At 37.5% G+C, this 10,358-nt stretch overlaps 1 protein-coding gene across 1 annotated transcript; it reads right to left on the bottom strand.

Moving 5' to 3' along the window:
- Window positions 1-246: 246 nt before the first annotated feature.
- On the bottom strand, window positions 247-5,601 carry LOC135771734 (uncharacterized). Its single transcript, XM_065282120.2, has one exon. It carries the CDS (start codon window positions 4,894-4,896, stop codon window positions 3,880-3,882), a length of 1,017 nt encoding a protein of 338 aa, XP_065138192.2. The 5' UTR covers window positions 4,897-5,601; the 3' UTR covers window positions 247-3,879.
- Between the last annotated feature and the right edge of the window lie 4,757 nt (window positions 5,602-10,358).

Raw genomic sequence — 10,358 nt, 5'->3', positions numbered from 1 at the left:
GTGTTCAAAAACCTGCCTGGAACGCATAATGCTCTGCCACTGGCTTGGTAGTCTCAGCCTCAGACGTCACGCCCACAGAGTGTTGGCTAAACGTCTGGGTAGGGTTGCACCAGTCATTCGTAAGTTCTTAAACTGGGACGTAAAGTCCAAACTAGAGGCTTAGTAACTACTAGCTAGTTTATAACTAACTCTTTACTTTATTCGGTTGCACCATTTGTTCTTAAGGCAGAACGTAGCTAGTAGGTCGTAAGCTCTCCGTAAAGTAATGCGTTGTCGCATAGAATGACGTCTATTTTTCTTAACCCAATGACAAGCCTTATAATGGGTAAACAGGAAATAGTCTGAACAGTACGTAATTTCAAACTCATTCTTGACTCGCCTAAACTGAAAGTTAAAAAAGACGTTAAAGCAACGTTATCGAACTCAAAACATTACACTTTTAATTGAAAATATCTATCTCACACATGGAGGAGAAAATAAACAGGAAGAAATTTTAAATCTTATTTTAATTGATAGATACACAGAAAATTAAACAGCTCTTGAAAACTCGTTGACGAACCTGCAGCTCTTCATAATTAATTACGAGCTCATCGATGTAATCTGGCAGACATCCTATTCCAATCGTTATTCATGGACAGGGGCTTCCGTAAATATTTAGTTACAACGTATTGATATGTTTAAACTAAGTTTAATGGTGCAACACAAAAACATTTAGTAGTGCGTAAGTTGTAACTTAGTGCCCATTTACGTCGTAACTAGGCTACGTTGTAACTTACGCACAGCTGGTGCAACCGGCCCCTGTGATGTTTTTCGTACACTTTTCTGGAAACCCTGTGAGAATGTCCAAGTCATCTTTGATTGGTTGTAATAAACTGGATGTCCGGGAGACGAGTATCACGATTAGTTTCGGTCCCTGGAAAACAAAGGTCTGACGTTCCATTGAGGAAGAAAATCAATCATGTTCACGTGGATAATAATGACCGGTTATCACGATCAGCTAAACATTGGATTCTCAAAAATATGCAAAGTTCGCAGCATAGACTCTCTAAAAGACGTCCAAGAGTTTTGCTTGAGGCAGTTAGTGGAGTCAAAAAGTTCGGTTCTCCTGAATTGCTTGTATGTGTTAAAAAGTGGAGAGATATGCTTCAAACAGATGTTTAACGGGAGCGTCTCATTGGTGCGGCTGTTGATGAAGTGCACAACGTTGTTAGTAATGTTGTTTATTTAGATGCTATTTTGGTTGCGGCTGGTTACTTCAATAACTGACTTGTTGCCAGACGGCTCGTTATTGTGGGGCTAGCAACGACTTAAAACAGACACAGAATTCAATAGAAACAGCCTAGCAACCACCCATTATACCCCAGCAACAACTTAAACAGACACAAAATGCAACAGAAACAGGCTAGCAACAACCACCCATAATACACTATAGCCTAGCAACAGTCTAGCAATCACATAAAAAACCATAGCTACACCCTAGCAACCACTTAAAAAGACCTAGCAATAGCATAGCAACCAACCAGAATGCGACAGAACCAGCCTAGCAACCATGCATAAAACCCCAGTAAAAGCCTACCAACCACACAGAATGCAAGAGAAACAGCCTAGCAACCACTTAAAGAAGCCTAGCAACAGCCTAGCAACCAAACAGAATGCAACAGAAACAGCCTAGCAACCACTTAAAGAACCCTAGCCACCACACAGAATGCAAGAGAAAAAGCATAGAAACCACCTATAATACCCTAGCAACAACTTAAAGAACCCTAGCACATGCTGCTAGGCACTAAAATTTAAAAATGTTTGGTCAGACGTTCGATTAGCCATTCCTCGATTGGACGTTTATTTGCACATTTTATCCACCATATGGAATACCTGCCATAGATTAATAGTAAAACGGCATCACCTGCTTTCTGAACCAGCTGCCGCTTTACTCACGAGATGCGCAAGACAATCGCATGTGATTTATCATGCAGCTCTAATTTTAAGTTACATCATGAAGCCAGAGAAAACTAAAATTATATATTGTAGACGGTTATGTGATGCTTTGTAATTCTAAAGTCTTTGGTAGCCACAAGTTTTGATAAAATATCTGGTGGAAATCAAACGTTTTTTCTTAAGTTACATACACTGGCCCATTTCATACCTGCAAACTCAGAAGGGCTGAAAAAGGTGACACATTGTATGCGCGCCCGCAACCCCTTAAACGGCCTCTGGTGGGTAGCAGTAGCGTGAAAAGTTTAATTCATCCGCAGGAAAGCTGATGCAGCCAAGGCCTTTTTAGAGAAGCTGCTGGCAACGCGAAGACCCGCCCTTCACGTAGCCCCATTTGTTCAGGTCCCATCCATTGACCAATCGGTTATCCTAACCTTAACCACGCTGTGATGACCAAAGAGCTTTTATTGTTTTTGTGAAGCAGACCGCAGTAGGTTTTTGAAACTCCCGTTTATGGGAAGTTGAGACCCCCCCCAAAAAAACAATAACTCTTTGGATTTACATGATTCACGTGGATGACCTTTTTCAATTCAAAATGGCTGTTTTCGCCGAAAAGCGACTAGTTTGCAGGTATGCCATTTAGTGTACAGAAAATAACACTTAGATTACTTCCATGGGTAACTTTACTTCAAATGTGTATTTCACTCATAAAAAAACATTAAAAAACAACACTTTCATAGTAAGAAAAAATAATACTACAATGTAGTAATACAAATACAAATGTCTTTTCTTCAAACTTTCCTCAAAATATCTTCCCTCATCAGAACAAAGAAATCTATACAGGTTTGTAACAACATGAAAGTGAGTAAAAAATAATAGAAATTTCATTTTTGTGTGAACTATCCCTTTAAGGACATCATAACCTAAAATAAAACTAGAAAGCTTTCAAATATGGGACCTTTAATGGCTGGTTCACACGGCAGGATAATTAGGCCGATTTTAGCCCCGATTCACCCCTTCCGACAATCTTAAGGATGCTCCGATAATCGTAAAATAAACTGATCAGATTTTCTTGCCGTGTGTGGTGTGTTTAGACTGCTCTCGTCTACTCGGAAGCACCTCGGGACCGCTCCGATCTCAAATCGGGGATATCCAACATGTTGGATTTTTTTTGCCCGATTTCTTCTCGTGTGTGGTGTCTCCCGGGGACAAACGAGCATGCAGCCTGTGGACTGTGACGTGTAGCCAATCAGAAAGCGAGGTGACGAGGAAGCGAGGATGTACCGGTGTCATGTAAACTCACATCCATATCATGATGTAGCAAGTATAGTCCATGCTCCCGTTGTCTTGTCTCCGCTTCTTTGACCATCGCCTTTTCTTTTGAGAACGTTTTTTGTCGGTTAAAAACAAACTGCAAACTATCGCCACTGCATCCTCTTCGTCCACCATGATTGTTTACTCTGAAATCACGTTTGATCTCGAGAGATTTTGCGAGATTTCCCGTCTGACCTGGGACTGCTCGGGAGTCAAATCGGTTCGTGTGTGATGTGTTGATTTTGCCATGTGGTGGCGCACCACTAACTGTACGACCAAAACTGTTAGACCCGCGATGTTTTATCGGCGTGTGTGGGGTCTCTCAGGGTTGGAAAATCGGCCGACGATTTTAAATTCGTACCGTCTGAACCAGCCTTAAGTCATTTTTCGTCCTCCATAATACAGTACTGTTAATCTAAAAACATGAGCAGCACTGTTTTATTTCATTTGTATGTTTGTTCTGTTCTATTTATCTGCGATATTGCTCATAATTAGATTTTGTTCTTATTTTACTATTAACTTTAAACAATATTTAAAACTTTATACAAGTTTTTGGTGTCATAACCTTATTAAGGTCACTGGTGCTTTACAAAGTTTGACTGTTGATTAACTCTTCCCACAGACATTACAGTGTTAAGGTTTCTCTCCTGTATGAATTCTCTGATGGGCTTTTAAGTTACATGAACAAGTAAACATCCTGTCACACTGAGAGCATATGAAAGGTTTTTCACCTGTATGAAGTCTCTGATGAACTATTAAGCTACTTGAACAAGCAAACGTCTTGTCACACTGAGAGCATTTGAAAGGTTTTTCACCTGTATGAATTCTATTGTGATTTAGTAAGGTAGCCTTTACACTAAAACTGTCCCCACAGACACTACAGTGATGAGGTTTCTCACCAGTATGAACTCTTTGATGAGATTTTAAGGAACCTGACTGAGCAAATGTCTTGTCACACTGAGAGCATTTGAAAGGTTTTTCTCCTGTATGAATTCTCTGGTGATTTAGTAATGAAGTGTGATGACTAAAACTCTTCCCACAGAGACTACAGAGATAAGGTTTCTCTCCAGTGTGAAGTCTCTGATGAACTATTAAGTTACTTGAACAAGCAAACGTCTTGTCACACTGAGAGCATTTGAAAGGTTTTTCACCTGTATGAATTCTCTTATGCTTATATAAGTTATCCCAGTGCCTAAAACTCTTCCCACAGACACTACAATGAAAAGGTTTCTCTTCAATGTGAATTTTCTTATGAACTTTAAGATTGTGTTTGGTTCTGAAGTATTTTCCACATTCAGTGCAATTGAAAGGCTTTTCATCACTGTGTGTCCTCATGTGAACATTTAGATCAGAGGAAGAGACACAAATCCTCCCACACTGCTCACAGTGAAACTGCTTCTTCTTCTTCTTCTCTCTGTGGTCTTCTGAATGAAGTTTCTTCTCTTGTAAGGTAGTAAAGCTGATCTCAGATCTGGTGAAGAGTTTCTGTTCTGTGTGTTTTCTCTCATGTCTCTCTAAATGTCTCTGTGAGCTGAATGTCTTTCCACAGGTGATGCAGGAAAGAGTTTGTGCTGTCAGTCGCTCTTTTGATGTTGAGGATGTTATTTCTATATCCAAACATGAATCACTCTTCACACCTGAAAGAAACATGAAACAATTAAATTGTCTTTTCACTCTTATTTACACAAAGAAGGATGAAGAATTGAGATTCTGTATAGTGATGAGGAGTCCGACTCTTTTTGGGAACAGTTTGTTTCAAAGAACCGGTTCAAAAAACCGATTCATCAGTTCTTTAACGTACTTTACGTAATGACGTCATTCCCATCTAATTCTATCATCCAGGATGTTAAAATACATAAAAAAAATTCAAGTAAAGTTGTGTATGGTTGATTCATTATTATTATTATATTATATATTATTTTTTATACTGGCCCAGTCGGGCCAGTGGTTCAGGTTTTCACAATTTTTTCTGGTCCCAATAAAAAAAAGTCAGTGTTACATATTTAAAAATAAAAATTCAAAAGTCAACTATAATTGTATAGATATACAACAGACATGTTCTCACGAAAAAAGGCTCCCAACTTTTCTGCTTTACCTGTAAACTGACAGCACACTGTGAAAAATATTGCATCGTTTCTTTTGTCGTGTTTTACCCAAGTGAATGTCTGCTTCCAAGATGTTAAATAATATACATTGAGGAAAATATCTTTTAGTGACTGAGGGTGAAGCACTGGCTCAATCGGGCAAGTGACAATTTTTATTGGCCCGAATGTCTCTCACGCTTGCCCCGGGCAGTCCTTAATGTTGAGCCCTGTATTAGCACAGAAACCCACTGATGTCCAACATGTGTACTGTAGGGCTGTGTTGAAAAAATCGATTCACCGATTCTGAATCGATTTTCATGTTAATTTCTAAAGATCGATCCTTAACTAGAGAATCGATTTATTAATTAATAACTTCAACTTGCCGCGTCATTGAATTCACGCATGCGCGCGAGGTGGAAGGACATTAAAACAACGAACATAGCGGTCAGTAACGTTAAGCAAGCGGTTGTTTTGAAAACTCTAGAAACGCTCAAAGCTGCGATCTATATGTAAAATAATCCACTCATAACAAATAAACGAGTTATTTGTGTTATTTTTATAATAAGCGCCAGTGAATCCACCGCAGGTCTCCAGCGAAACTCTCTCGCTCTCTCTCTCTCTCTCTCTCTCTCCCTCTCTGTGCTCATGCAGCCGGTCTCTCACGGGCAGAGGTTTCTTGAGGTGCGCGCAACGGGTCGCCAAATAAAGAGTTCTTCTTGCACATAATGCTAATAGTTGTAAAGTTTTCTGAACTTTAAGCAAGCTAAGACAAAACTCGCGTTTATATCAGTGACACGTGCGCTGCTGGAGCGGTGTAGTTTGACGCCTAATTCGCTTATAGTACAAACATCTTTGATCAGAAAGACGAGAAAGAGACGCAAATGTTAATGTGTAATAGAAAGTAATGAGCGTCAAGACCTTAAAACAGACTTCATCACATCATAGCACCCGTCTTAATATCTATATCTAGAGCTCCGTCTCTCAAATACAGATATTTATCCTGTCTGTAGGTTTGTGCATATATTTATATCTGTTCATTTTACATACTGCCTATTTTTTATGTAATGTTTGCATAAATACAAAATACAATGCATACTATAGCTTCAAAAGTCTATAAAATTAATAACTCAATTAAAAACAAGATTCTGTCTATCAAGACTTGTTGTTATCCTCTGGGCATTTTCACTTTAACATTATTAACTTTAAATTGTCCATATTTTAAAACTGTGGTGAGCAGTTAAAAGCTATAGTGAGTGGCAAATAACTCCACATTTTTATAATCCAAAAACAATATAATCTGAAAAACATGTATACCATGAAATATACAGTTACCATGAAATAAAATGACTCATTCTGTGGAATAGATTTTTGGTCATTCCGCCCACCCCTAGCTGGCACCATTTCGGGCTTTTTTCAAAAACACTTATCTTAATCTCGAAGATCGGATCAGATCGGATCGAATCGAATCGAACAATGATAATCGATTCAAGATCTTGAGAATCTGAATCGAATCGATTCTTGACATTTGAATCGAAACCCAGCCCTAGTGTACTGTTTGGCTCACGCATGCTCAGTATCCGTAGTTCTTTGATTCTTAGTTCTTCAGCCTCCATATACGGACGCGTCCGATAGAAACTGTTCTCAAATCAGTGTACTGATGCCTCAATAAATGCAGCAACCTGTTCCTGACTCGAGAATCGCTGTATTGTGCTGTTTAGTAAACGCATGCGCAGTATTAACAGCTTATCAAGTCGGAGGCGTCCGATAGAAACCGTTCTTGATTCGTGTATTCAGTGTATCGGTGACTCTGGAATACCAGTATGTTTGCTGCGCATGCTCAGTATCAACAAAGTTCACCAGGTCTCGGTTCAGTCAGTTGGAAATCCCTAATTCTGTATCTTTTTCCAGATTCATAAACAGAGGACAGGTGTTAGTCCTGTTATTATTAGGGTTGGGTATCGTAAGAAATTTTCCGATTCTGATTCCATATAAAAAAAATTATGCACAATAGTTATTATACACAATTCAATTTGTGTTTATTAATTTAAATGTAAAGTCAATAAATTTTTCAGTCACCATATCATTCTGTGGAAGTAGTCTTCGTAAGATGAAGTGGACATGATAGGAGCAGTAGTTCTCAAACAAACGATTTGAGATTTATGTATGCTGGAGCAAGTGTTTTGTCATATACACTGCAAAGGCTGCGGAACAAGTAAAAAAAATGTGTATATGCATGCGTCCATTGAAGCATATAGGCTTATATATAATGCATACATATATTTTGAAATATAATAATATAAATGAGGATCAGATATAAGTTTCATAACAAACATGCATGTTCATATGCGCAGATTTCTTTCCGCTGGAGACTGCTCGTCACAACGTCAAGCAATGCTTAGGTTACTTAGCATCGACAGATGCTTTGGAGCTTACAAGCGCTTTATAGAGGAGGAAAGCGGCGCGATCACGTTTTCTGCGTGTTTTAAATGTGAAGCAATTGAGCATAATGTGGCTAACGTTTCGATGCACAATTACATCTTCATCAGTGTCCTGTCCTCAAACAGTAATGTTTCCTCATTCTTATGTTAATCTCGTTCATCTAAAAGTCAAAAACAGGCCAATCTCAACATAACACTGACTGTGACATAACAGTCTACATGTACGCCCCCAACATTTCTATTACCCGCTCATGTTCTAGGCCAGCTGGACGTACACAGCATAATCATCAGACGTTTTTCAGGTATTGAGAAGAAACAAGCAAGGACAAAACTGGCAGAACATGGATTTAAATGTTAGGTTCCAGGCACAACCGGATACCGGAGCAATTTAATCTAAAATTGTTTGCTTTGGCCATTACAACCCCTATCACAAACCACAAGTAGTGATTTTATAACTGTTGATTTTGGTTTAAATTTAAAGTTGCTTAGTGAGCAAACAACATTTACACTAATTTACCGTGTTGTCGAGATCGAACGCAAGATGCGTCTGTAGTAAAGTTAACCTTAGCTATTGTTAACTACCAAACTAAATGGCATAGACATAGATTGTATGACACGTGGATGTTTATATTAATTCCTGCCTGTGTTGTCATATCCCACCCAGCACAAGACGTCATTTCGACGTTGTTTTTTGGGCTAAATCACGTCGGCCCGTCATGACCTTCATTTAGTCCAAAAAAAGACGTTGAAAACTGGTCTTTGTTTGGTCCGTCTAATTCAGTCCAAATTTAGCCTAAAATCAGACGTCTTTTTCGGACCACTTATCTACTATAATAGAACCACGTGATTTTCAAAAAAGTGTCTGTCCATTCAATAATAATCCTAACAAAATATGCATGAATTTATACGTAGAAACAATAAATATGAGCACACTGAACGATAAAGAAACAGTGCTTTATTTAAAGTCTATTAATATTTCTGTTTATTTTAATGAAATAAATATGTTAAATGGGCTCTAAACAGGTTATTTTGGTCCCGTACAGCACTGATAGAAGCACTTCATTTGAATCTTTTAACAAATATCTTTATTTTCTTTTATTATGATATTATTGGTCGATTCTGGGGTAAGTTTCCTTAAATTCGTAGTTACTGAAGGAAAATTAGAACATCCCCACATCCGCATATCCTTGAAATATGAATATTAACCTTGCTTTGAATAATCATGATTTTATTATTGCATTATTAATGATTGCATTGCCTTTAATCATAAAGATTTTAAGAATAGCTTTGAGTATTAACCTTTAGCATATAGTACTAAAGTTAGAATAGTCTAGCAGGCTTAGAGATATGATTCCATTGTATATGGGTTTTGATAGTTGACTTTTAAATGTCATGTGCAAATTTAGCAGGCTTGGAGTTTTTGCGGTATGTATGTATGTGTGTTTTTTAACTTTTGCTTTGCAGAAACACCTGGGGAGAAAAACAGGATGTCGGGGCGACAGGGTGAAATAACGGTCATAGTTATTTATAACAGAACAGAAGTACAACTTTCCATCGAACGGGTCTGGTGAACCTTTAAGAAAGAAGTAAAACTTTCCATCGAACAGGCCCCCACCCAACTGCACATATATATTTTTTTGGGTCAGAGGGAGAGGCAGATCAGATCAACCGCTCCTCGGGGGATTTGTTTCTGCATTGGTGTTGTGTAAAGACAGGGACAGTTTTGACCCAGAGCTCTGTAATATTTCATTTGAGATACTTATTAAAAATCATTTGATTTGAGTTACGTGTCTGATCTCCTCATTAAGAACATGCAGGACGATTAAAGTCCAACATTACTTTATTGAAATTAGTTCACATGGATGTTAATCCAGTTGTCAGTTTATGTCAATACGACTAATAAATTATAAACTTGAATGTTGATCGTTTGTAGTGTAATGTTAGCTGGAGCGATGACAGCTTGTGCTCGTCACGCGGTGTGATGGAAATGTTTTATTTGTCTTTATATCTTCTATATAATCGTGTTATGCTTGTTTTTAAATGTATTTTAAATTGTTTAGTTAATTATAATGCAAGTTTACTCCCAAGTATTGGTATGTATGTGGGCTTTTTTCAGCTTACGCCTAGCTTTGAGCTCGTGGCACAGCTGTGTTAACAGTTAACGTTAGTGGAAATCTTTTATTTATTTTATATCTTTTATAAAAACGTGTTGTGCTTTTTCTTAAATGCGTTATAATTTTTTTAAAATACAAGTTTACTCCAGTACAAATACTTCGTTACCTTACTTAAGTAGATATTTTGGGTATCTATACTTTACTTAAGTAATTATTTTTCAGACGACTTTTTACTTCTACTCCTTACATTTTCACGCAATTATCTGTACTTTCTACTCCTTACATTTTAAAAATCGCTCGTTACTTCTATTTTTTTTTTTTTTTTTTTTTTTTTTTTTTTTTTTTTTTTTTTTTTTTTTATTACCATTATGTTAGTAACAATTAACATTTGTATTATACATACAAATAGTATTATACAATAACATAGTATTATAAAATAAAAAGAACAAACATTCTTAAATGAGGGATTTACAGTT

This window comes from Paramisgurnus dabryanus, chromosome 8 (genome assembly GCF_030506205.2).
Source record: "Paramisgurnus dabryanus chromosome 8, PD_genome_1.1, whole genome shotgun sequence".
Lineage (NCBI taxonomy): Eukaryota > Metazoa > Chordata > Actinopteri > Cypriniformes > Cobitidae > Paramisgurnus > Paramisgurnus dabryanus.
Note: the sequence above shows the minus strand (reverse complement) of the source record. Positions and strands in the feature narration are given on the sequence as shown.

Excerpts from the sequence above, each read along its gene's own strand:
- LOC135771734 (XM_065282120.2), bottom strand. The coding sequence starts at position 4,896 with ATGTTTCTTTCAGGTGTGAAGAGTGATTCATGTTTGGATATAGAAATA.